At 42.2% G+C, this 27,883-nt stretch overlaps 1 protein-coding gene across 1 annotated transcript; it reads right to left on the bottom strand.

Moving 5' to 3' along the window:
- Positions 1 to 1,765: 1,765 nt before the first annotated feature.
- On the bottom strand, positions 1,766 to 27,883 carry LOC142500438 (uncharacterized). The gene is made up of 3 exons (XM_075610193.1): positions 27,832 to 27,883; positions 3,181 to 3,258; positions 1,766 to 2,817 (listed from the first exon to the last, which is right to left on the bottom strand). The coding sequence occupies exons 1-3, from the start codon at positions 27,881 to 27,883 to the stop codon at positions 1,766 to 1,768; spliced, it is 1,182 nt and encodes a 393-aa protein (XP_075466308.1).

A 27,883-nucleotide genomic window follows, 5' to 3' on the forward strand; every position in this document is an offset into this window, starting at 1 on the left:
AAAAGTCATTACTTGATAAAGTGAATCTTATTGAGGAATTAAAATTCCGTGCATGCTTACGGTCTTGGTAATAAGGATATTTTGCTCGAATGAAATCATCGATTTGGCGTGTGCTTGCTTTCTGTCCGCGACTGTTCAAGATGGCTTCACAGATCATGTACTTATACCCTAAAAGGGGATTAATATTGTTAACGAATTCATCAGCCATGTCTGAGTAGCACAAAAGCTGTGTGCAGGTCTGTGTTATTTGCTCATCAAAATGAATGTGCTGAATGGCTAACAAACTCCTGTTTTTCCTTGTCAAGGTCAACAAAACTAACTACTTTGACTCCTTCTTTCAAACGCCAATTGGATTTGTTTGTCTAATTGGGTTAACAGTTGTGGTTCGTGATATGGGACTGTGGGAGAAACATTTCTCCTTCTTTTATCTCGTTTGTGAAAAACATCCCTAGACTGTGAATGCGTTCACATAGTGTTTTTTTGAAAACTAACAAAGACCAGTGTGTGAAAATATTTCTTAGCCAGGCATATCAGTAAAAACACACCTGCAAAAAGAAATGTTTTTTCCCCGCTTACATTTCTGTGTGTATGTGAAAGTCTGGTTAACTCCCTGTCTGCATGAGTTTAAATACGTGTGTATATATATATATATATATATATATATATATATATATATATATATATATATATATAAATATATATATATATAAATATATCTCTTATAAAAATATATATATATTTATATATAATATTTTATTTTTTTTTATATTGCAGGAGTACACACAACATTGATGGCATTAAGTATACCTTGTATGAAACCTATTTAAATGGTGAGAAACATGATTGAATTAAGTAATAAACATTTGTTTAAGCACAATACTGTTAGAGTCTCATACTTAGGATATTTCTCAAACATTAGGCCTGTATTATTAACATAGTGTTTTCACAAGGAAGCATGTAGTGTATTAGTTTGTGTATACCAGTTTATATAGTACTATATATATATATATATATATATATATATATATATATATATATATATATATATATATATATACACACTCACACATATACATATATATATATATATATATATATATATATATATACACACTCACACATATACATATATATATATATACTCACACACTCACACTCACTCAGTGTGTGTGTGTATATATATACATATATATACACACACTCACACATATACATATATATATATATATATACTCACACACTCACACACTCACACTCACTCAGAGTGTGTGTGTGTGTGTGTGTGTATATATATTATTATACATTCTGAGATGTTATAGAAACGAACACACAACTGATTAAAGGACAAAATTACAATGGCCAAGCAAGGCAAAGGTAAGTAATAATTTACACATAATCCTGCTGTACACGTACAAGAAAGATGTTTGCACTTACTTAGGTGTTTTAATAATTGCATGTGACTAATATGCATATGCAATTCTTACATCAATTAACACACCCAAATGCAATGTTTTGCTGCAAAGTCAATGGCAGCTTCTCTAAACTTAGCAACTGGCTCCTGGTGGACCATTACTGAACAGACGATTACAACATAAATATTTATAACACAATTAATTATGAGTGTTAACATTTCCAAAACTTCACGTGTACAAGAACATAGTTGAAAGTTTGGAAACAACACAGTCTTCAGCATACATACAATAGTAATTAGATAATCTGAAGTCAACAAAACAAGGCCAAAGACATATTTTCTGAATTATAACATTTATTTTTTTTGTTCCTTTTGCGAGCGAGTAACAGGCCTGCTTGTTGTCTCTTGAATTTTCCTTTTTCTTTTGCCACCAACTTTAGGCACAACAGAGCCACTTTGAGTGGCCTCTGGCACTTCACGGGCAGGGCTTGTGGCCAGTGACTGTTCACCTACGGGGCTTGTGGCCAGTGACTCACCTACAGGGCTTGTGGCCAGTGACTCACCTACAGGGCTTTTGGGCAGTGATTCACCTACAGGGCTTTTGGGCAGCGATTCACCTACAGGGCTTTTGGGCAGCGACTCACCTACAGGGCTTTTGGGCAGCGACTCACCTACAGGGCTTTTGGGCAGCGATTCACCTACAGGGCTTTTGGGCAGCGACTCACCTACAGGGCTTTTGGGTAGTGACTGTTCACGGACAGGGCTTGTGCCCAGTGACACATGTGAGCAAGTTGGTAGACACTGCACAAGTGATGGTTGGTCTGTTTCATGTGTGTCTTGTTTTGTTTTTGTCGCCTCCTTTGTAGGTGTCTGCTGCTGAATTTGTACAGATGGCAGCGGTAGGATGTCATCAGGAACCTGCACAGCAATGTCTGCTACTTGACCGCTAACATTTGGGCCTGGTGAATGAATATCAGATGAATGTGGTGAAAACTGACCTGCATGAACAGATCCTGGCTGGGAGGTGTTGAATTGTGGTACATTAGTCATTCTCCAGTAATTAGCTTGTGTTTGCTGAACAACTAATGCTTCGAATGAGGTGTTGATTTTTTGCAACTGTTTAGGCACTTCAATGAAGACTCTGTGGAGATGTGCCAATTGTGATACTGTTTCTTCCTGCAGTCCAATCATCCTTTCCAGCACTGTCATCATGTCTGAATGGCGACGATTTTCTGCGTCCACTATTTTTCCCTCTGAAGCTACAATTGCATCGTATGTGGAAGTTGATGGACGATTTGGCGGTACAACAGTTTCTATTGGCACCTCTTCATGGTCACATGATTGTATTTCAGTCTCTTCTGTGGCGTCATCCTCATCATACTCATCATCCTCATCACCATGATGTTCTAAAAAGAAATGTACACATTATTAAATGGCATGTTAATGTTTGCTGTGTTACTATGTAATTGTACTGTGTCCTAAGTAACACCTAACATGTTAGCATACGTTTTATAACCTCATTAAAAACTACCTTGACTTACGAATAATGTTTGGACTCAGTATGAAATATGAATGAATGAAAAGTTGCTCTAAACTCAGAAGTCCTACATGATAATTAACATCACTAACACAATACATGTTGCCTTACACTTAATTTTCACTGACACTAAGTAATCCTATTTAAAGAAGATGTGCAAAACAAATAATGCACATGACAACATAACATATAGAAGAGCACATATTATATGGCCAGCAAATGATACACTCACCTTCTAGTAGTGTTGAGCTGGCTGACCCAGGTGAAGACACTTGTTCCATCTCAGGTGACACATGTCCTCCAGGGGCAACTATATATAACAATAACATAAGTTTTACATTTACATGTGTAAATATTGAACAAACACTTATTGTATGTTCTGTATTTATGATTAACTAACAACATCAGTTCCTTAACCGAAAATGTGTGTGAAAGTGAACATAAATAGTTGTAATAACACTGTACATGCCTGTGTACTTAGAATTTTTGAGTTCCCTAACATACAACATACTATGTTTCTGCAGTAATGCGTGAGGATAAATAGATTAAATGAGTACATAAAAATCATATGTTGTGTAGTGATAGCAGTATCATAATGTACATAACTATCATGAGATGACCATTCACAATGGTTATCATGAAGGTGGTCATATTGCAAAAAGTGTTGTTTTTGGTAGAGGATATGTGTGGTACATTAATCGAAGATGTGGCACACCTGAATGTGGCTGTGACTCAACAAGACAACACATGCAGTGTGTGATAATGTGTCTTTCATAGTAGTTCAACTATAGATATGAGTGAACTAATGTGTGACGTACGCTTTGATAAGTAATGAGTTGTTGGGGCATTTAGTAGCTAGAGTTAAGCTTTCAAATGAGTGTGATTAACTTCAGTTGTGCTATTCAGGTTGTAAGAAAGGTATTCCCTTCCCCAAAAAGCCTAATCAGCCACACCTTTCAATGACTTGAAACAGGTGCAAATGGTCTGAACTAAGTTGACCGTGAAATGAGGCTGTAATTAGTGTGTGTGCTGAACCCCACCCCCTCTGTTGAAGTGTATGCTGTGATGAGATATTAATTGCAGCTGCTTTAACACAATGGTAGATGAGCTACACTGGCGACACACTTTATTCGAGCTTGGCTAGTCCCACGAATTCGGGTATACCCGGGTGTATTGAGGTTTGTGACTGTTTTCTGCCCGAGTGCATTGAGTTATTTTCCAAGCAGGGATTGAAGCATTTTATTCCCGCTGGCTGCAATACTGCACAGTATATATATATATACTGCATTACAATTCATGAATTTATGCCATCTGGTAGACACGCGAAGCATTGCAGCCTATTAAATCCTAATCATTATCATTTAACAGATCAGCCGCCCATCAGCCAGGCATGAACCCAGGCTGGGAAGGCAAATGCAACGGGGCTTGTCAGAGGTGAGGAGTGGCGCATTCCAGGTATCTGCCAGGTACATACCGGGTATTTGCTCGAATAAAGTGTGTCGGTGCAGTAAGTAGTCATCTGCAGTGTTTAAGTTATGAAAACAATGACATAACATATGATACGTGTGCCTCATTATGCTGTCTGTATATGACATAAAGCAAAAATGGACCTTTTCATAAGCAACTATAGATGTGTTAGTGCCAGTGATGTTTGTAGGCCGTTACATGCAATTTCTTTGATGCATGCTTAAAATAGGCAGTAATGTCATGTTTGTCGGAGTAAAATCAATAAAATACACAATAATATGATACATATTTCTGTTCTGTACCTGTAGCTACTAATAATTTCTCATGAACATGTGTTACACATGTGTACTACCCTGTTGTTCCCCATCTTCGCCCACCATCAATTGCTTCCACTGCAGCTATGCATTTTGGGAATTCACATGTAAATGAGCACGCAATGGCACGTGCTATATTAGTTACTGCTTTTAGTAGGACTACTACATATATGTCTATTTTGAGATATATATATACAGAATCAGACATATACATATATAGATGCAGGTATGCTTATATTGTGAAGACAGTATAAAAAGCAGTGTAAATATGCAAAATAACTGTAAGCAACCACACGACTAGTACAGTAATATTTATCACCTGCTGGAAATTGTGACGGATAAATTCCAATGTCACGGTCACCAGCCAAGCCTTCCACGACGACGGTAAGTAATTTTGGCCGAAGCAGCTCCTCCAATGGAGTCAATATGAGACGTTGTGGTGTGGGCCCACCTCCAGTGCCAGTAGCATGCACGCGTTGGTCTTGTATTTTCTTTTTCAATTTGGACCTAATATCATCAAATCTTTTCCGACAATGATACTTGTCCCTGACACTATTCCCACAGGCATTGACACCAATGACTATTGTGTCCCACATTTCTTTTTTGCTTGCTGCACTTGTCCGCCCTTGAAAAACATATAAAAGATATGAGGTAAATTAATAATAATATAAGCACCAGTTTCCTACACTGCTAGCTGTTCCAAGAGATATCAAACATGCTGTTTTATGTGTAATATGTGCAGCACATGAGCATTCACTACTAAACCTATACATGTAAGCAAGGTTGCATTCATATTGTATGCAGTTCTGGCAAATTGACCGCCTGTGTTTATTTGTCCTTGTAAGGCATGATAAAAAGCTGTGTTTCCACACTAATGAACATAGAAAGATATTGTGTACCCATATTTGCATATGAACAAAACTCAGATGACCTAGGATCACATGTATTTGAATAATAAATGTAAAGTTACACTTACCTACTAAATGTCCATAGAGACTGTCATAGTGCTCCAGAATGCCAGTGACAAGAGCCCTATTTTCCTGGTCATTGAAGCGAGGATTACGTGGCTTCTCCACACGTTTCTTCCGAGCAGGTTTAGGGTCAGAGCTTGGCTGGTGCTGACTGGACTCTCCTTCTTCCAATGGAAGAGCCTCCAAAAGCTGGCCACCAGCAAGCACGCCACCACCAGACACCCCATCAGCAACTGCGCCACCAGCAGCACTCCCAGCACCAGCACTCCCACTCCTAGCACCAGCACTCACACTCCTAGCACCAGCACTCACACTCCTAGCACCAGCACTCACACTCCTAGCACCAGCACTCCCAGCACCAGCACTCCCACTCACAGCAACAGCACTCCCACTCCCAACAACAGCACTCCCACTCCCAACAACAGCACTCCCACTCCCAGCAACACCACTCGCAGCACCAGCACTCCCACTCCCAACAACAGCACTCCCACTCCCAGCAACACCACTCGGTGCACCAGCAACATCACTCCCCTGAACAGAACGTTCACTCCGACGCGTACTCCCACGAGTAGCACTCCCACTCCCACCAGCATCACTCTTCCCACGCTTTGCGGGCATACTTCCAGCACTCACAAAAAACAGACAAGAAATGTACAGGCAATCACACGACCCACTTCCACATATAAAACAAGACAAAGATGTAAACAAAACAACAAAGGACAAAGCTCACCCAATACACAACAAGTCTCTCAGTCAATATGCAAATCTTCAATCGTCCAGCTCTGTGCGTCTCTCTCTCTCTCTCACTCCCAACAACACAGAGAATGATTAGCAGTACACGTTGCCTTTAAATATGGCGCGCAATCAAAAACATGCTTGTTTCGCCTGATTCAGCAAGATTTGTGATTGTGCAACCTAACAGCACCCCGCCACGCACGCCGATACACCTGTGTGTGATCGGCTCATCATCGTGAGAGTGGGCGGATTTGTTTTCTGGTTGATTTTGAATGTATTCGGCACTTACTGCATACGGAGAGGGAAAAACGCCAATAACATGACTAATCGATAAGCTTGCCGATTTCACATAATCGTCGCTTACTGCATGAGGCCCATTGTCTCTTTAACTCCCATCATTACTCTCCCATTACCAGTCACTGATTCCCAGGCACCAACTCCTGACGCTAGTTCTCCTATCGGTACCCCTGCTTTGCGAGATGTTTCTGTTATGGATTCCAAGCCTCCAGCTCCGGAGTCAATTCCTTTACTCGCTGCTGTTTTTGTAGTCACTCAGGTCCCTGTCACTGAAGTACAGACTTCAGCTTCTGAGGTTAGCTCCCCTCCCTCCGCTACCCTTGCTCTGCCTGATTCTCAAGTTTCTGATATTAAAGCCCCAAAGCCTATTCCTACTCCCCAGACAATACTATCTCCCACTGAGGGTTCCCCAGTATTTGGGAGCTCCACTGCTGAGTGCTTCTCTGCCTCTGTGAAACCATGGTTTTCCCCCTCGGAACCTTCTGTTGCCCCTGTTATTTCCTTTGAGTTGGAAATACTCTGTACGTATCCCAAGATTTCGGTCTCTGGTTTACTGCTTGCCCTGTCACCTTCCATACCAATACCGAGAAATGCTCCCACCCTCCCTATACACTCGCTGACCACTACCTGGGAGACCTCTGGAGGAGAAGTCCCTCTCAAATTCCTACATGCAGAGGTCAGCCAAGACTTTGTCTGTCCCGAAGGTCGTCCTGGTATATTCGATCAACTATCAAGGCCGCTTATCCTAAATTCTGGTCCCATTACTATAAAGTGGGTTCCCAGTGGGGGTTCTTCTGCCGTTTCTGCTCCGGAACCCTCTGGTTCTTCACAGCCTTGGATTCCCAAGCCATTTCGCGGGGCGAGCCATGTACCAATGATATCTCTACCACCACTCTCATATCCTAGAACAGTACTCACCAAGGAACTACTCGTTTACGGATCCTCTTTCCGCCTAAAAAACTTTAGGAACAACTCGATGTCCCCGAGACCCATGGATGGCCCTGTCTGGCCGCAGTTCTCTCCGGCGGGTGGGGGTACACAAAGGAGTGACCACGAGTCTCTGGACCATGACTCTAACACCAATCCTAGACGGTTCAGGAACAAGTCCTGGTCCCCCAACTCTATGAGTGGTCTTGTTCGCCCGGAGGTCTCACGTGAAGGGGGGGGTACTGTAAGGAATCCGCTCCTCGGTTTACTGTTTGCCTTACCTTGCAGATTTGTGCAGTCCTGGAACACTTCCCCTGATATTTACTGCAGCCTGGATTCACTCACTAAAGCAATACTGCCACACGCCCCTTCTGCCATTGGTTCTCTGACCTTTAAGTGCTGCTTTCCCACAATGCTCCCTGCCGAGCATAGTCCTTCCTGGATATCTCTGTGTTCTGCCATAAGCCTTGTCTTGTCTGTCTCCTTGGTTCCTGAGACCGGCTGCTAGTGTCACGCAGCGGTCTGTTCCTGTGCTGAAGCGGAGTATTCTCCTTGTTGTCTTCAACTCCCTGGTTCCTGTGACCGGCTGCTAGTCTCATGCAGCGGTCAGTTCCTGTTTCCTGTGCTGAAGCTGAGTACTCTCCTTGTTACTTCAGCTCCTTGTTTCCTGTGACCGGCTGCTATATTCACGCAGCGGTCTGTTCCTGTCGCCTGTGCTGAAGTGGAGGTTTCCCCTGCGTCTTCAGCCTCCTGGCTTCCTGCACTGAAGCGGAGGTTTCCCTGTGTATCTTCAGCTTCCTGGTTCCTGGGGCCTACTCTTTCCCTAATCTAGAGAGGCCGTGTCCTGGTTCCTGCGCTGAAACGGAGGATTCCTCTGCGTCTTCAGCCTCCTGGTTCCTGCGCTGTAACGGAGGATTCCCCAGCCCGCTCAGGACTCTTGCGCTGAAGCACTGGTTTACCAGTGCAGCTAGGCGGTGTGCTACTCTGGTCTGTCTACCACCTCCTGAGACCAGTACCATAGGCCATAGTCGCCGCACGCGCAGAAGCCACTCCCGCGCTCCTAAGCTGAAGCGGGGCTCTCCTGACTACCTGTTGCCGAACTCCTGCTTGAACAACGTTTACCCTGATGTCTCCAGTCCGGACCCTGGCGTGTCCACCGACGATGCTGTCTTCTCCTATCCTGATCCTGCTACGTACGACTACGAACTGCGCAATCCGGATCCGCCTGCGCGGTCTAAGGTCGGTGCTTTTACAACCCCACCTCAGCCACGCGGTCTGACCCAGGTTTGTGGCGAGCACAGCCGTGACAGTATTAGGCTTAATTCAAACCGCAGCGAGGCAAATACTGTAAGCAAATAAACTTGGAGCTCATATTCAACACACCACCTTCCCTTTACTTGTTTTAGGTGCAATAATACAGAATTTAGTACAGTACATTTTGTTCAGGATAGTTAAAAAAAAACTACATCAAGACGTAAAATGTATTGCTTCATTTACATTCCTGTTGCTATCCTTATTCTGTTTGCTGCTAACACATTCCTCATATGGTTGATGTAATTGTTGCATATTTCATCACTCATTCTGTACATTCATTCCAATATGTATTTATCACCTTCACTATTTCATCTTTGTTAGCTCGCTTCATATACTTGCACAGATTGGAGTTTAATGTATGCCAGACCAATGCAATGGTATTCATATCAGGGATCTACTGTATAAGTATTGAGAGAAATATGGTAATTGCAATGAATACCACAAAGAGACAAAACAATACATATACAAATGCATATACAGTACTGTGTATGCACATATACCCTATATAAATGTATATATACTATATAGTATATATGTATATGTTACCCCTCTCCTTACCTGGTTTAAAAGGAGTGAGTTGCACAGGTGTATGTATACAGTAAGTGCAGGTGTTGTGCACTGGACTCTCTTTACGTGGATCTCAGGGTCTGGTGTCTGGCTGGCTGGGTGTGCAAGCCTTGAGGTAGACAATAGATGATGATAAAAAGGGCACCAGAGACTTTTAAACAAACAGGACAAGTTTTATTCACTTCAGAAAGGACAGGTTTTCATATAGATATGCTTCTCTGGATCCAACACAACTTATCCAGGAAGGTCCACATGGCTTAGTCACCTTTGACGTGTACCGCAGGGGGAGGAACACACCTTCTCTCTCCTGTAATTTCTCTTCAGAAGGATTTGGAGAGGCTGGAAACGTGGGCAGGTAAATGGCAGATGAGGTTTAATACAGATAAATGTAAGGTTATGCATTTGGGATGCAAGAATAAAAAGGCGACTTACAAATTAAATGGAGATATATTGGGGGAATCCTTGATGGAGAAGGATTTAGGAGTGCATGTAGACAGCAGGCTTAGCAATAGTGCCCAATGTCATGCAGTAGCTGCAAAGGCAAACAAGATCTTATCTTGCATCAAACGGGCAATGGATGGAAGGGAAGTAAACATAATTATGCCCCTTTACAAAGCATTAGTAAGACCACACCTTGAATATGGTGTACAATTTTGGGCACCAATCCTAAGAAAAGACATTCTGGAACTAGAGAGAGTGCAGAGAAGAGCTACCAAATTAATAAAGGGGATAGACATTCTAACTTATGAGGAGAGGCTAGCTAAATTAGATTTATTTACATTAGAAAAGAGGCGTCTAAGAGGGGATATGATAATTATATACAAATATATTTGGGGACAATACAAGGAGCTTTCAAAAGAACTATTCATCCCACGTGCAGTACAAAGAACTCGGGGCCATCTCTTAACCCTTTCCGGTCAAATGTCAGACTATATCCGACAAAATATTTTGCCACTTGCGGTCCAATGTTGGATCGGGAGGAGGAGGGAGGAAGATGTGGAGTGAGGCGCTGGCTGCAGCACAAGTCCTCTGCATTCCCCTTCTCTCAGCAGCCGTACTGATCCCTCTTCCTCCTCCCCCCCAGCCCTGCACGGATCGCCCCCCAATCCTCCACCGATTCCCCCCCCCCCCACAACCCCGCACCGATCCCCACAGGCAGACAAAGCAGCTGACATCGGAGGTGGGGGAGTGGGGGGGGGTGGCTGTGTGTGTGGTGTGTGTGTGCTATGAGTCCCCTTCTCCCAGCAGCCGCACTGATTTCTCTCCTCCAACAACCCCCCCAGCCCTGCACCGATCTGCACAGGCAGACAAAGCAGCTGACATCGGAGGTAGGGGGAAGGGGGGGGGCTCTGTGTGTGGTGTGTGTGTGGTGTGAGTCCACTGCATTCCCCTTCTCCCAGCAGCCACACTGATCCCTCCCCTCCTCCACCCCCCAGCCCTGCACCCAGCCCCAGCCATGCAGACAAAGCAGCTGACATCGGAGGTAGGGGTAGGGGGGTGTTGTGTGCGTAGTGAGTGTGTGCGCAGTGAGCTGTGAGTGTGTGCAGTGAGTGTGTGCGCAGTGAGTGTGCGCAGTGCACAGTGAGAGTTTGCACAGTGAGTGTGCACAGTGAGTGTGTGCTGTGAGTGTGCACAGTGAGTGTGCGCAGTGAGGTGTGCAGTTAGTGTGCACAGTGAGAGTGTGCGCAGTGAGTGTGTACGGTGAGTGTGTGCATGGTAAGAGTGTGCACAGTGAGAGTGTGCGCAGTGAGAGTGTGCACGGTGAGTGTGCGTGGTTAGTGTGTGTGGTGAGAGTGTGCGCACGGTGAGTGTGCGTGCGGTGAGTGTGCGTGCAGTGAGTGTGTGCGCAGTAAAACAAAGCTGTATGTGTTTTTTTTTCCGAAAAATAAATTAGACTTGCTGGCGCACTTAGTGAAAATTAATTGGATAGCAAAGGTTGGAGGAAAGGAGATTTCACCAGCAACAAAGGAAAGGGTTCTTTATAGTAAGGGCAGTTAAAATGTGGAATTCCTTACCCATGGAGACTCTGATGGCAGATACAATATTTGTTCAAAAAAGGTTGGACATCTTTTTAGATGGGAAAGTTATACAGGGATATACCAAATAAGTATACATGGGAAGGATGTTGATTCAGGGATTAATCCGATTGCCAATTCTTGGAGTCAGGAAGGAATTTATTTTTCCCCTTATGAGATATCATTGGATGATATGACACTGGGGTTTTTTGTTTGCCTTCCTCTGGATCAATAAGTAAGTATAGATATAGGATAAAGTATCTGTTGTCTAAATTTAGCATTGGTTGAACTTGATGGACCTACAGCCACGGCCCCTTTTATTCTCCAATATTTCCGAATTTTTTCGGGGATATTTTCCGAATGCCACGGAGTTTTACCGCACTTCACCGCGTTCATGCCGCATTCATACCGCATTCATGTTCATGCATTCAATATTACGAGCGCTACAATATCAGAGAATATTCCGAGGGGAAAAAAAAACTGCATCTGCCCGCGGTAATCAGAGTTGCGCAGATACGGCCGCATTAGGATAAAGGCGGCCGCCACTGTATGTCTTTTTTCAACCTCATCTACTATGTAACTATGTAAATACAAGAGGATGGTACAGACTCCTAGAGACTACTTTTTTGGGGTGCTTTCCTTCAGAGTTCCCATTCCCCATCATCCTGCATGGTGCCCTTAAAGTCTCTATCAATGGTGCCTGCAGTTTCTTGGCCTGGACTTATGGTACAGGCAAGCCCAACGTGGTACATGCCACTGGAGAGTCACTCTTAAGGTGTCCCAGCTGGGGATAAACACACAAGCCCCCGATATCACTGGTACAGAAATGGTCTGTTTTCTTGGTCGTGGCCCTAGTACTAAGAGGGGCATTTTCCCTCATATAGAAAATCACAAAAGATGACTTCATACACTTATACAAGTTACATATGAAACCTACACAAAATGAGACCCCCAACGCTTCTTTTAAGATGTTACTTCATGATCCTCCTGGGGTCTAAGGCCTTAAGCCCCCACCCCCAATATTTATAGGCCATGGTGACATAATAAATCACCATGGTAACTTGCGAGAACGAGAACACTGCTGCTGTTAACACTGCTGCTGGGGGTTAACAGCAGCAGTGTTCTCATGCAGGGAGTATTACAAGCTGATCAGGAAGAGCCATGTGTTGGTGTGAGCAGACGGACGTCCTGACAGCTGAGGACGTGTACCCGTCGGCGGTGAGACCAGAGGGGGAAGAACACGGCGCGCACATTCCACATCCGGTTACATGGAGTGTCTGTTGCAAACACCTGCCCCCCTGTACACGTAGACGGGACACTGGAGTTACAGTGGAGGCTCTGCTTGGACCCTGCTGTATCTGTTGGCGATTGAGTAATTATCTCATACATGCTATCAAACCCACTTTGTTTGTGAGTGCGCAGTTTATATTTTAATCCAGTTCCATATAAAATTTTGTAACTTTACTACACTATGAGTGCGCCTGTTTTCTGTTTGTCTTTTTTCTAGATATCTTCAAGGGACTCTAAAGAACAGTGTACTGGGACTGTTTTTTGCATCTTATATCACCTATATACAGTACATTTTAATTATTATTTTCATATATTAATTAGTCATTTGTATGTTTTATATTAGTTGATATTCTTGCACTTTATGATATAGCTTATTGCACTCTTCTATAACACATATGGTCTAGTTTATTGCAGCGTTTGAGACCTATTCCTGACATCTGTGTACTTTTTGTGTTTGCAAGGCGCCACTTCATATATCTTTTCACATATATATATATTATATATATGTATACTGTATATATACCTGTGGTGCCCAGGAGATCTGAGCCTCCACCACTGGGAACCTGGAGTGCACCTGAGTGATGCTCGGTAGTGCCTCCACCTGTACGGGATTCTACTGTGTGGAATACCTCAGTTACAAGACACATAAGGAATTACACACTGATGTAAGATAATGATTTTACTATAGGCAACCAGAAGTAACTCATAAAATATATATAATCCCACCATCCACCAGACCACACATGGCCGTACCAACCAGCCCTTTGTCCCCCACCTGGAACACAGTCCCCAAAGTAATGAAAGGGGCCCTTTGGCACCCAACCACCCTGGCGTTCACAAGGTAATTCCCCACCCAATGTGTAGTACAGCTCTGCCCACTAAAGTGTTTGGTTGGTGCACTGATGCGTTGGGTACCTGCCAGGTGATCCCACACCTGGGCACGCGATAGAAGATAGGATCCACTGATCCAGCGATGTCAGCGATGAGTCTGCCACCGCAGTGAGTGGTATCCGACTGGAGGGTCCCAAACTGATGAGAGTCTCTTATGGAGCAGGTGTCTGGTCCAAGACCACCTGAGGACAGGATGCAGTCGCGTGTTGTCTGTGTTCCTATGTGCTAGTGCTACAGGGGCAGTGTCCCTATCTATGGGCCTGTTCCCACAGCAACCACAAGCTAAACAGGGGAGTCGGGGCCCAGCTGGGGCCTAATAGGGATATCTGGCATAGTACAGGTGCCACAGACACCTGCACATACCTCTTCCCCCTTCCGTGTCCCAGCTCCGACTGGCGTGGTTACAGGGGATTGCTGCAGCCCGATTGGCAGGCTCAAACCATGTGATCTAACAGCCCCAGTGGCTGCTGAGTGTTTTAGTCCCCATGCGGGGCGTTTGGGTGTAATGGCAACCGCTCAGGACCTGCTGCGCATGCGCGAGGTGTAACAAGATGGCTGTCGCACTTGGATACCTATTGCGCATGCACAACTGCTTCTGCACATGTGCAAGCATACACAAAATGGTGACGCACTGCAGAGGGAGCCGCGGGAGCCTCGCCGATCGCCACTCCATACTCCCCCACAGTGCCGCCCGCACCTGTCCCTGCCACCGCTGTCAGGCATGACTACGCTGAGAGTTAAAGGGACACAGGGCACCAGGGGGACCCTGCTATACACACACATACAGTGGCGGCCGCCTTTATCCTAAAGCGGCCGCCACCGCGGGAATTTTCAAACCGCGGAGGGCGCGCGGCTTTCTTTTGGCCGGTTTCCCGCGCTGTGACATGCCAATGCATTTTACTTATTTACCAACAGTCACTAGATCAGTAAGTCTTGCTACATGTGTGTACTGTATGCCAATATTGTTTTTTTTTTACAAATTTCTTCATCAATATATAAATACACTTACATCTTTACCTACAGTAGCTCTTGTCTATTGACACCTACCTAATTCTCATAGGACCAAAAGTCCATCATGGAGACAAAAAAAGCAATCAGGTGCGTGCACGAGCGAGAGCGCGCTACCGCTGGTTCAAAATTCTCACTAAAAGTAATTGATGGAGACGAAAATGCGATCAGGCGCACCAACATAAGATAAAACAATCTATACCAGAGACAAACAACGACAGTTCCCATGATGCTTTGGTGCAAGAAACTCATCATGGAGGTCATGAGTTCACAGTGGTGGCTGTGTTACAACTGGGATTGGGGAAACTGAAACGGGGGGAACAGTGTGTGTGTGTGTGTGTGTGTGTGTGTGTGTGTGTGTGTGTGTGTGTGTGTGTGTGTGTGTGTGTGTGTGTGTGTGTGTGTGTGTGTGTGTGTGTGTGTGTGTGTGTGTGTGTGTGTGTGTTATACACTATACATACACAAATAAAAGGAACAGTGTTATTAGAGGAATTCCTAGTGAGTACAAATATAGAAGTGCAAATAGCTGAAATTTAAGAAATCTACTATTTATAATTAAAAATGGAGAAGTGCAAAACATGCGCGGTGTGTAAACATATGACACACGAATTGTATATAGATTAATATAATTTAGTAACTGTAATGATTATAAAAAAAAAAAAGGAGGGGTGTGTGCCGAGCAAACTTCTTTGCGTTTTGTCACTGAAATTTTATTTTGATTGAATGAAAGACTTTTGAGAGTAACGGCATTTAGATACTTTACAATCCAAAATATATGTATCTTACTCTAGTTATCTTAAGTCAATTATATCTTGTATTACAACTGATAATATGGAAATTTCTGCAGAAAAATAAATAAAATAAATTATACTCTCAAAAGTCTCATTCAATCAAAATCATACAAATCTAAATACAATTTCAAAGACAAAACGCAAACAAGTTTCACTTACAACACACGTGCTCAGCAAACACACCCACTTTTTCTTTTTTTCTTCAGTGGAGCTGTGTGTTGCAGCCATACAGTAATGGGAGGTAAACCTTAATATTTTCCCGCCCTTATTTGATCCTATGCCATTTCACCCCATATTTAACGGTATGCTTGGGAAATGTTTTTGCTAACAAGAGTAATAGTTTTTTGTACAGTATATTTATATCCTAACAAAACATATGTAAACTGTATCTTGCAATAATATGAACTTCTTTAAATACTATGCTCATTATTTTAATTATTCTCTTTCTCATTGGGTTATTTTTTTTTACTAAACCAATCCCTAGATGTCTGAATAAGAGCAAGGTGGTTAACATCATTTTCTGTTACATTTAAACTTGAGATTTGCTTGTAAACTACTAAAACTATAATGTGTTGCATACATTGTAAAACCATTTAAGTTGAATTTAAAAAAAAAAAAACACTGCACCATGCAAACATTTTAACTCATTTAGTGCTGGATTATGTCTACAGTGGGTTGTAGGCACTTCCATCATTAAAGGAGGCAGAGTGCTATTATAAAAGGTAAATATCTCAAGAAATAGATAAAGCCTACCTTAAATAATGTATATTAAACAAACCTAGAGTAAAAACTTCATATTAAACATTGATTCTATTTTCTTATATGGGAAAATGTACTTTTATTTTTCTTATTTAAAAAGTTAGATGTTTTAACCCTCAGAGATGCATTACAACAAGGGTCTGTCAGGCATGACAATTCACAGAAAGCAATATGTCAAATCATTAAAAGATGTGGATCCTTGGTTACGCATTGCAATACATGGTTAAAGACCAATAAGGCGTGCATGATTTCTGTCTCATACTGTTCTGTCTTAAGACAACTCAATTTGCATGCTCTTCTCTGCCAATTATATTCAATTTTTTATTATAAACACATGTATTTTAAATTAGTTTGTCAACTACATGTACATATTTTTTTTTTACATATTTTTGGGGGTGAACTTTAAACCAAGTGAACATTTTTATTTTATTACACTTAATTTTCTGAAATTTGTCAGGTGTGAGAACATGCTATGGAGAACTGCAAGAAGTATGTATTCCAGCTACCCTAACCCCTGCTAACCAGTTAGGAGACATAGGGGCCTATGCAGAGAGCAGCGCTATTTCGAAATTCGCCATTTTTTGGAGAAAATCGCGCAGAAAGCAGCAGAAAATGGCGAGTTCCGAAAAACGCGCCAATTTTTCTTTTCTATTTGTAAAACTCGCCTCGCGGCTGGCGAGAACCTCAATCTCGCCAGTTTTAAAAATATCCGTATTCAGAGAGGCGCGAACGGCATCTAGCGGCTGTTCGCGCCAATAAAATGGCGCGATTGTCTCCGTTTTGCCTCGCCACAAAAAACTGCCGCTCGCGGCCATTGCAAAGGGAAAAAAAAGGCGCGAATTTGTTTTAACACATTTCTGAAGCGCGCATCTCGCCAATTTAAACTCGCCACACGCATCCATGTTAAACATAGCAGAATTCGCACTTCTCTGCATATGGAGATTAAAATTCTCCAAAAAAGCTACTTTTTAATAAATTCGCCAATTTTAAAATTCGCTGCTCTCTGCATAGGCCCCATAGATGGAAAATGTGTGACCTGTCCCACTGGAGAACAAGATGTAACTTGTGACAGTCACTGATAACTTTGCTGCAGAAGAATTTTCAGGTAGAACTAATGTTTGAGCCTTTTCCTTTTTTTTTTCCAAATCAAATACAGAAGAGTTAGGGGCCTATTCACTAAACTGCGATAAAATCAGTGCATTGCCGATCGACTTTGCATTGTTTTATCGCCCTATAAAACATGTCGGTCAAAACGGTATTCATTAAGAAAAAACAGCATTTTTTTAAAGTTCGGTAAAAAAAAATGCAAATGCGTTGCGCTGGAAATACAAAAATGTTTCTATTGCGAAGTGCCGCTCACCCTGTTGCGCATGTGCACGGGCTATCGCGCACACTATGCGCATGTGCATTGCCATCCTTGTGTTTGTTTAGGCTCGAGCTACATAGCTCACACCGTATCCTGCACTATGGACAAAGCCTAAGTGGTATCTCGCTATAAGTCCTATCGCTCGGTAACTGATTGTTGAAACTGCAGCCTGGAAGAGCTGCACGGAGACGCTGCATCTCCATGCATGGCTCTTACAGGCGATCGTGCAGTTTAAATATTCATTTTAATACTAGTGTGCGGGAGCCCCTATTTTCTGAGATACAGGCCCCGGTATGGGGTGCCGGTATCCCCGGCATTTTTAAATCCTCCGCGACACGTGACCGGGGGATTTAAATACTGCAGGAGATACCGGCACCCCGTAACAGGGCCCGTATCTTGGGAAGTAGTGGGTCCCCGAGGCTGAAATCAATGCGGTTTAGCTAAAGAGACCCCCTGCTCCGGAAAACTAGTATTTAAAAAAAAAATCATTTCCGTAGTGGCTAGCCGCTAAGGTAATGAAGATGCTCTAATGTGATCTTTACTAATAGAGTACAGGATTTGGGGGTCTCCTGAGTTGAACCACATTCATTTCAGCCTCGGGACCCCCTGTTTGTTGAGTTATAGGCCCCGGTATGGGGTGCCGGTATCTCCTGTGCGTTTAAATCTCCCATGTCGCGTGACCGGGAGATTTAAACATTGCGGGGATACCAACAATAAAAAAAAACAAGCACCAAAAATACATACAGGAAATATAAACAAGCATTTGCCAAAAAATGCATTGCTTGTCACTGTACATATCTGTACCCTCAAAGGGAATAGAAAAACACATTGGCAGTCAATGGGCAACCAATTTTTTTTGTTTCAAATACAATAAAAATACCAAAAAAAGAAAAATAACCTACAATCAATGTTTTTCTTACCTTTTGATGTCTTCACCTTCCGGTTCTGACTTCAGCAGGAACCTCTTGAGCCTCAACGCAATGCTCCTCAACTTCTGGTAAATTATTTTCTTCTTTCTTGAGTCTTCTCTTCTTTAATTGTAATCCAATCCACTGGGTGGAAGTGGTCCCGTCATCTTCTTAAGCTCAAATGAGATGGGATAGGCCCCACACCCCTCCGCAGGTAACACTCGACAGCAGCAAAATGCATTTACCCCAGGTGAGAGGGCGAGTGCATTTGTCGAGACCCTGTATATATATATATGCGATGAAGAACAGCAGGTGCGCAGATTTCATCGGGACATGAAAGAAATTAAAACACAAATTAGTGCAACATTGTTTTTTTCCGAGAAATAGAATTCGTATTGTAGACTGCAGATTTTACACTCACGTGTTTAATGTGATACTCAGGCAGTGTGGTTATTAGAAGTGACCAACTTTACATCCAGTTACATCCAGACAGGTACTCCAAATCAACACAGGTGACCAACTTTGATTGCATCCAGACAGGTACTCCAGATCAACACAGGCAATATTCCAAAGGGGGAGGAGAAATCCACATATACAAGGAGAAAAGCAAAAATAGTGTAATATTGCTTTATTATTAAAAAAACACAAAGTATTGCACTTAAGTGTCTTTGTGGTGAGCATTCAGACCAGCCTGGGTTAGTTGGACAGACAGCACACCAAATAGCTGCAGCTTCTGCTTCACGGCCGATACAGCATCCACTGGGCTGAATGATGCAGTCTCCGATATGAATGCCTCCAACAAAGTGTCATTTAGTAGTGCATAACTTCACCCTACGCACGTTTCAACTTTACAGTCTTCCTAAGGGGCTAAAGGGCCAGATTAGCCTCTGAGGAAGACTGTAAAGTTGAAACGTCCATATATATATATATATATATATATATATGTATGTATATATATATATATATATAGATATATATATATATATATATATACATACATATATATATATATATACATATATATATACACACATATGTATACACACATATATGTATGTATGTATGTATGTATATATATATATATATATATATATATATATATATATATATATATAAAATGTAGATTTTACCAGATTGGAGTCCGGAAAAAACGAGACAGCACACAGTCCAGTAGTTCCAATGAAGCTGTATTCAAAGTAACATGGCACCACCTCCAACGTTTCGGTCCACTCAACGTGACCTTCCTCAGGGACGTGCAATAAGTGAATGCTAATCCACCCCCTTATATACCCAAACAAATCAAAATTAAAATGAACTCACCCGTGTAGGGGCAACATTGCCCGCGAAACCGCGCCGCTGTGACACGCATGCAAATGCTGGAACGCATCGCCATCTTGGATTTACAAATGTGGATCGTCCTATTGAACTACGGTGGCCTCAATGGTCTGCCTGTAGGCACGATCGCGCATGCGCGGACTCCTCATTGCCCCTTATGCCGTGACCCGCAAAGAACTGCTGGAACGCATCGCCATATTGTATCCAATGGTATTACATAGTTAACCTAACTACGGTGGCCCGAATGGTGCATATGGCCACTATAGTGGCGGTTCGCGCATGCGCGAACCTCCCCAGGCGACTCAGTGAGCAAAATGCGATATAACGCAGGATCTTTACTACCCTTAATCTGTCCCCACTATGCGCATAACGGCGCCCACACTCAGACACTACCTCAAGGACATATATGAGGATCTGGTATTATAAATGCCCAAACTCTATAAAGAAGGGCACCTGGCAAATGGGACCGTTTAGGGAGGCTCTGATATATTAGCACAATAAAGCTTTTTGTGATGTGTGTAGTTATTTGCTTAAAAAAATATATACGCAAAAGGACCTGTTCCAGCACGAGAACGCATGGCACACACAGCAAACATACACAAACCAATTAAACAACAAACATGTGAAACGCTGCGTGCATCACAGTGAGGTATGTTGTTATCAATGTCCCACTATAATAAATACTATAACTACAATGACTAATAAAGTCTAAAATCGAAAACAAGATACCATGTGTGGTCAAACCAATCTATTCTTAAATAGAGGGACCAATAAGCTTATAGCATATACGCCTAACGAGACAACTTGTAATGGGCAAGAGTATGTCCACCCGGAGCCAATATTCATATTGCACTCCGTTAGCAATCTCTGTCCTAAAGACAGCTTGTAACCGACACGACATATTTAAACGACATGTCAGATATTTTGCAGTCTCAAATGCAACATGCAGTATCTAAGATCTCGAAGCGGGACATCGTGAACAATCCTGATGCACACACCAAAACCATAGGGTGATAAAGTGAAAATAACAATACAAGGGCACATATAGAAATAACACATGAAGAAGTAATGCAGAAATATTACAAAAGGAACACTGACAGGCAGAAGCACACAACCACAAAACAGTAAACAATTGTTCAGCAACACAAAATGTCATAGTCCTGATTTCATTCATAAGAAACATCCTAACGAAAAATCTTCGTTTAAGCCAAAAGGGGCCACTGTTTTTAATTCAAAGATGTGCCTCGCTTCGCTTTGCAATAAAAGTCTGTTTCTATCACCCCCTCGTGCGGGCGCTCGGACCTGTGAGATTGGCATGCACCTAAACGTTGCCAATATATGCAGGTGGGGTCTTTCTATTGCCATCCACACAATGGGACCAAAATCAAAATTCACCAACATCTGAATTGTGAATCAAAATTTGTTATATATTTGATTAAATGTCCCTGTGGTTTACTTTATATTGGGAAGACAGTGCTAATGCTTAAAGAACGCATAGCCATCCATCGTTCAACAATTCGTAAAGCATTATCTACAGACGCCAAGGATTTGGAGTTTAAATGTCTCCCTGTTGCCAAACATTTCAGGGACTTTAAACATTCATTGGCAACGTTTAGGTGCATGCCAATCTCAGAGGTCCGAGCGCCCGCACGAGGGGGTGATAGAAACAGACTTTTATTGCAAAGCGAAGCGAGGCACATCTTTGAATTAAAAACAGTGGCCCCTTTTGGCTTAAACAAAGATTTTTCGTTAGGATGTTTCTTATGAATGAAATCAGGACTATGACATTTTGTGTTGCTGAACAATTGTTTACTGTTTTGTGGTTGTGTGCTTCTGCCTGTCAGTGTTCCTTTTGTAATATTTCTGCATTACTTCTTCATGTGTTATTTCTATATGTGCCCTTGTATTGTTATTTTCACTTTATCACCCTATGGTTTTGGTGTGTGCATCAGGATTGTTCACGATGTCCCGCTTCGAGATCTTAGATACTGCATGTTGCATTTGAGACTGCAAAATATCTGACATGTCGTTTAAATATGTCGTGTCGGTTACAAGCTGTCTTTAGGACAGAGATTGCTAACGGAGTACAATATGAATATTGGCTCCGGGTGGACATACTCTTGCCCATTACAAGTTGTCTCGTTAGGCGTATATGCTATTAGCTTATTGGTCCCTCTATTTAAGAATAGATTGGTTTGACCACACATGGTATCTTGTTTTCGATTTTAGACTTTATTAGTCATTGTAGTTATAGTATTTATTATAGTGGGACATTGATAACAACATACCTCACTGTGATGCACACAGCGTTTCACATGTTTGTTGTTTAATTGGTTTGTGTATGTTTGCTGTGTGTGCCATGCGTTCTCGTGCTGGAACAGGTCCTTTTGCGTATATATTTTTTTAAGCAAATAACTACACACATCACAAAAAGCTTTATTGTGCTAATATATCAGAGCCTCCCTAAACGGTCCCATTTGCCAGGTGCCCTTCTTTATAGAGTTTGGGCATTTATAATACCAGATCCTCATATATGTCCTTGAGGTTGTGTCTGAGTGTGGGCGCCGTTATGCGCATAGTGGGGACAGATTAAGGGTAGTAAAGATCCTGCGTTATATCGCATTTTGCTCACTGAGTCGCCTGGGGAGGTTCGCGCATGCGCGAACCGCCACTATAGTGGCCATATGCACCATTCGGGCCACCGTAGTTAGGTTAACTATGTAATACCATTGGATACAATATGGCGATGCGTTCCAGCAGTTCTTTGCGGGTCACGGCATAAGGGGCAATGAGGAGTCCGCGCATGCGCGATCGTGCCTACAGGCAGACCATTGAGGCCACCGTAGTTCAATAGGACGATCCACATTTGTAAATCCAAGATGGCGATGCGTTCCAGCATTTGCATGCGTGTCACAGCGGCGCGGTTTCGCGGGCAATGTTGCCCCTACACGGGTGAGTTCATTTTAATTTTGATTTGTTTGGGTATATAAGGGGGTGGATTAGCATTCACTTATTGCACGTCCCTGAGGAAGGTCACGTTGAGTGGACCGAAACGTTGGAGGTGGTGCCATGTTACTTTGAATACAGCTTCATTGGAACTACTGGACTGTGTGCTGTCTCGTTTTTTCCGGACTCCAATCTGGTAAAATCTACTTTTTACATGTGCATATGGGGCAAGCATCAGCATCTTACTTATGTTTACAGTGTGCCAACTGAGTGTGATTTTTTTATATATATATATATATATATATATATATATATTTTATATATATATATATATATATATATATATATATATATATATATATATATATAACAGAGAGAGAGAGAGAGATACCTCATAACTGGAGTTTTTGAGTATAGGAGAGCCTGTCCTGTTTTATATATATATACATATATATATAAATATATATATATATAAAAACAAAAATAGAAACAACGTATCCCACGTAAAGCACTCTGGTGTAAACAAGTATAACAAATTTATTAAAGACACATCACATAACATACAAACATAATAAAATCACTCTCTCACACCTCAAAAAGTATGGAAAAACAGACACATGCAACCTGGAATAATAGTGGGAACCAAAGCTAAAGCCAGAAATGTATAAGCAAAATAATAATCAAATGACACATAATATCAGAATGGTGAGGCTCAAATGAAGCCTCCCTTCTGTACAGATGGATTTTAAGTAATAGGGGGAAAAAATCTGCCTTTTATGAGACTGATCAGCGGAATTCTGTGGATGAAAGGAATTGGCCAAACAGCATGGAATTCAAATTCTGTCGAAATGTATGCCCATCTCTATTAGAGACACATACAGTACATTCTATAAGGTGTCTGATCAATTGTGTCCCTACATGGTTAGAGTGAAATATCTGCTTATTTGTCCATTATAGCATTTTCAGAAATTCTGCATATATAAAGTAATGCAAGGTCTCATACTGTCTACTGAAAAAAGGTTTATCATATAGCCCTTTAGTAATCTCATGTTCAGATAAAGGCAGGGTTGGTGCAAGGGTATTCGGCATCCTAGGCAAACTTTCAGCCCTGGACCCCCCCCCCCCCAACTCCCCCACCCCAGAACTTTCAGATTTAAAACAAAAATCGTTATTATAGACCCATTCTTCCTCACCCCCCCTCCTCATCCTCTCTCCTCTCACCCCCCTCCTCCTCTCTCACCCCCCTCCTCCACCTCCTCATCTCACCCTCTTAGCAATGTCTACTGTAGTTGGTGGAGGTTGAAGCAGGGCAGCAGAAGAGGAGGGCAGAAGTGGAGAAGAGGACCGAGGAGGAGGAGGAGGATGATGGTGGGACAAGTGGATGGACGACAGCAGGAGCAGAGCAGGGCAGCAGAAGGGAGGATGGCGGGTGGCCGTGGGAGAAGAGGACTGAGAATCATGGGAGCAGAGCAGGATGGCCGGGGAAGAGCTGCGCTGTAGCAGTGGCAGACAATGGGAGTAAGTGAAGACTTCTGGGTCAGACCGCTTGGGAACACTCCTCCCCCTGCCATCCTGCTCCCCCCATCCTCCTCTGCTCCAGCGATCCTCTCTCCTGTTCTTCCGCCACTGCCTGCCATCCTCTCCTGCTGCCTCTTCCCCTCTTCTACCACGGTTCCCAAAAATGTGCCACCCTAGGAGACTGTTAAGTCGCCTAGTGGTTGCACCGGTCCTGGATAGACGGTTAACGTAGTTCTTTTTATCCATTTTCTTTGGCTTTTAGATAGAAAGTAAACAGGGCCCCATTTTTTTTCCATTTGTCCATGATTATTTGTTATTGTAGCACCTTTGGTATGATTGTTTTTTTATCTGTTGGAGAAAGACATTCTAATTAACACTGAACTCCTTTAATGTCTTTTCTCTGTTCACATGTTCTGCAAGATGATCGGTTTTGCCTCTCCAGAGATACCTCATAACGGGAGTTTGCAGAGCACGTCTGTGGTTCCCTGTCAATAATAAAGTGTGCCGATAGCCATCTACCAGAGAGGGGAAGATGATGATCTTTCTCATCTATTATTCCTCTTGGATAAACTGTAAAACTAAGTCATCCCAAAAATGATTATATTAGTAAATGCAAAACTCTTGGTTGAACAAGATGGTGCAAACTATGAAATATATCTTTCTTATGTTTTATATCTCCCAGGAAACCTAAACAACAGTAACCTGAAGTCACCCACAAAAATATTATATCAGTAAACTGTAAACAGTAACTGTACAAATGTACATTCATTTGAAAGATGGCACAAACTGGTATCTTTCTTATCTACTTTATTACCCCTTGCTGGTAAATTAAACATCAGTAACTTTAAAGTAGCAAAACGTGAAATCTTATATGTTTTTTTTTTTAATAAATCAGCTCTGTAGTACTAGATAATACTCACTGCATTTTTTTAAATTATTATTCAACTCTTAATGCCATTTTTTATTCATTTTAAAATACCTTTGATTTCTATAGCAGTTTTTAACACACTTCCCCAGCAGTGCAAGATATTTGCAACACTTTCCCTGTTTGTAATAATCTGTTGCCAATATTCCAAGCAGTTTGAGCTGTAAACTGTAACAATAGATAATGTTACCGTAGTAACATACAGTAAGGATACATTGTAGCTGCTGAGTTACACTGACTGAAGTGGCCATTATGTTAGTAACCACATAAGGATTTTTACAGATTTATAACAAGAGCACCAAATGATTGCCAGCTTGGGTAAAGATGTAGAATTATACATTGCCACATGCTTTACATATACAAATAAGGAAAAAAAGGGGGAATGTAGTATTGCTCCGATGTCACCCTCAAAAATTGTACCAGTAAGATACTGTACATATATCCTGCCAAAATTCTTAAAGTAAGTAAAGTATCCAATCATAAAAATAGTTAGTAAACTAAAATAATATAACTGAAAAATGTAAAATAATAAAACACTCCAAATGTTCGACTACACTGGTGACTGTAGGCAAAATGGAGGGCCTATTCCTTTTAGATATCCTTGTAGTCATTGTAGTAGATTCGTGAAGAGGTGAAAACAGGGGACAGTTTGGGAAAAATATATAAACACAAAAAAGGGCGCAAAAGGGGATATACAACAAAATGCAAAATTAATAATATTGCAAAATAATTTAATGAAATCACAAGGACATATAATACATAATTAAGAGATCAATAAGTCCACTCCTCAAAAGCACCCGTCAACACGGGGGTATTGGCAACATAATGGTATTGGGGCAGGTAGTCGGGTGTGGCAGGTACTCAAGTGGAGGCAGATTGGAGTGATCGGTTAGGAAAGGTCTTTGCAATCTCTTTCTCCTTCGAAAAATGCCATGATTGAACATACCCATCCATGATGTGTGTAGTGTCCAGTACCCGCCCTTCATGCCGGGGTGCGCTATTCTAATAAAGCACTCATTAATGCTTAAGTTGTGTCGAATACAATTGTTCCAGAATTTCAGTTCTTTTTTCATAGAATGGGTACTTTGTAGCAATATAATCAAAGACGTCAGATAGAGTACAAACGGACAGAGACACATGCATAGTAATTTGAGTAAAGTATGATAGAAAAGTACAAGGCAATTACACAAAGAAAGGCAGTGTTTAAAGCAAGACATGTCTACATTGTATCTTGTATTGAGAAACCTGCGGGGTTACAACTGTACCATTCAAGGGAACATATACCTGTGGCTAGCGAGTATCACAGGCGGAGATATTCAGTGCGCCACCTGCCGGACATGTAATGAACTCAAATAACATAAAAAACAGCACAAATAATTATTCCGCCTGACTGCAGCCGAGCCGCAGACGAGGTGTGACACGGTCGCATACCTACTTTATGTGGAAAACAATGTGTTCATGCAGGTGTCACATATGTTTAGGTCTTATAAGAAAGCAGTGAGAGAAGTCCAAACTTTAGATTCTGTGAAACAGTGTTTCCCCCACCCGGTGGGAGATTTGTCCATTACTACGGTGTATGGGGCATATACCTGCTGGCAACAGGATGGCTGAGTCGTCCGCCGATGGTAGTGGGGAACAGGAAAAGGCTTCTGGGGTTCATACCGCACATATTTCTTTAGCAGTGCAGCGCCTCCATCTGCCTGAACTGATCTGTGGAAGGAACTGAAGGTGATCTCCCACATTAGAACTTATAACCTCTCCCCCCAGTAAGGTCACGCACCAGGCAGGAGGTATATAACAGGAATGGTTTATAATCTCCTCTGTACAGCACAGTTACACAGCAGGCTTCTGCCCGATGATGTACTCTCAGTTCTCACTGAATGATTATCCCTGGACCACCACTACAAGACAATGGCATTGTAGCTAAAACATTGTGTTCAGATTTTAAAATGCATATGAACTTTCGTCCTCATAAACGAAAAGATGTTGTATGGTGCTCTGTAGTAGAAAAAGCAGCACTAAAGGATTGTTCAATGATGAATATCGTATGTGGTTAATTAACCCCTTCAGTAGATATTGGTGTAAAGAAAATAACTGTCCCAAAAGATGTACTGTATGACTGGTATACTATAATCCCACATAGCACGGTAGTAAGGATATAATAATAGACACCTGCCGGTGACCAGTACTAATAAACATCCAATTCCATGGAACAGTATAGTAACATAAATTCAATGTCCAAATGAAGGTATAGATCAACTGGAATAAACTCACATGGGATGAATGTCCACGATCTGAAGTAAGTCCAATGTATCCAGCGATCCAGGGGTTAAGTGTGCCTCCGTCTGTAGATTGACATGATCAAAAGGGGAGAAAAAACAGAACTCTACATCCAGTGCTGGCAAGCCAGTGAATAACAACAAGAGTGCGTTCCCACAATGAAAATTAAAGCTTATTTAATGGATCAAAAATACAAACAAAAAACACCAACGCGTTTCAGACTATAAATAGCCCTTTATCAAGGTGAATACAGACTTACCTTCTGGAGTGCTTTTGTATATGATCGTGGTGCAGTAGGCGCCAATCGCCAT

The sequence above is a fragment of the Ascaphus truei genome, chromosome 1, assembly GCF_040206685.1.
Source record: "Ascaphus truei isolate aAscTru1 chromosome 1, aAscTru1.hap1, whole genome shotgun sequence".
Classification (NCBI taxonomy): domain Eukaryota; kingdom Metazoa; phylum Chordata; class Amphibia; order Anura; family Ascaphidae; genus Ascaphus; species Ascaphus truei.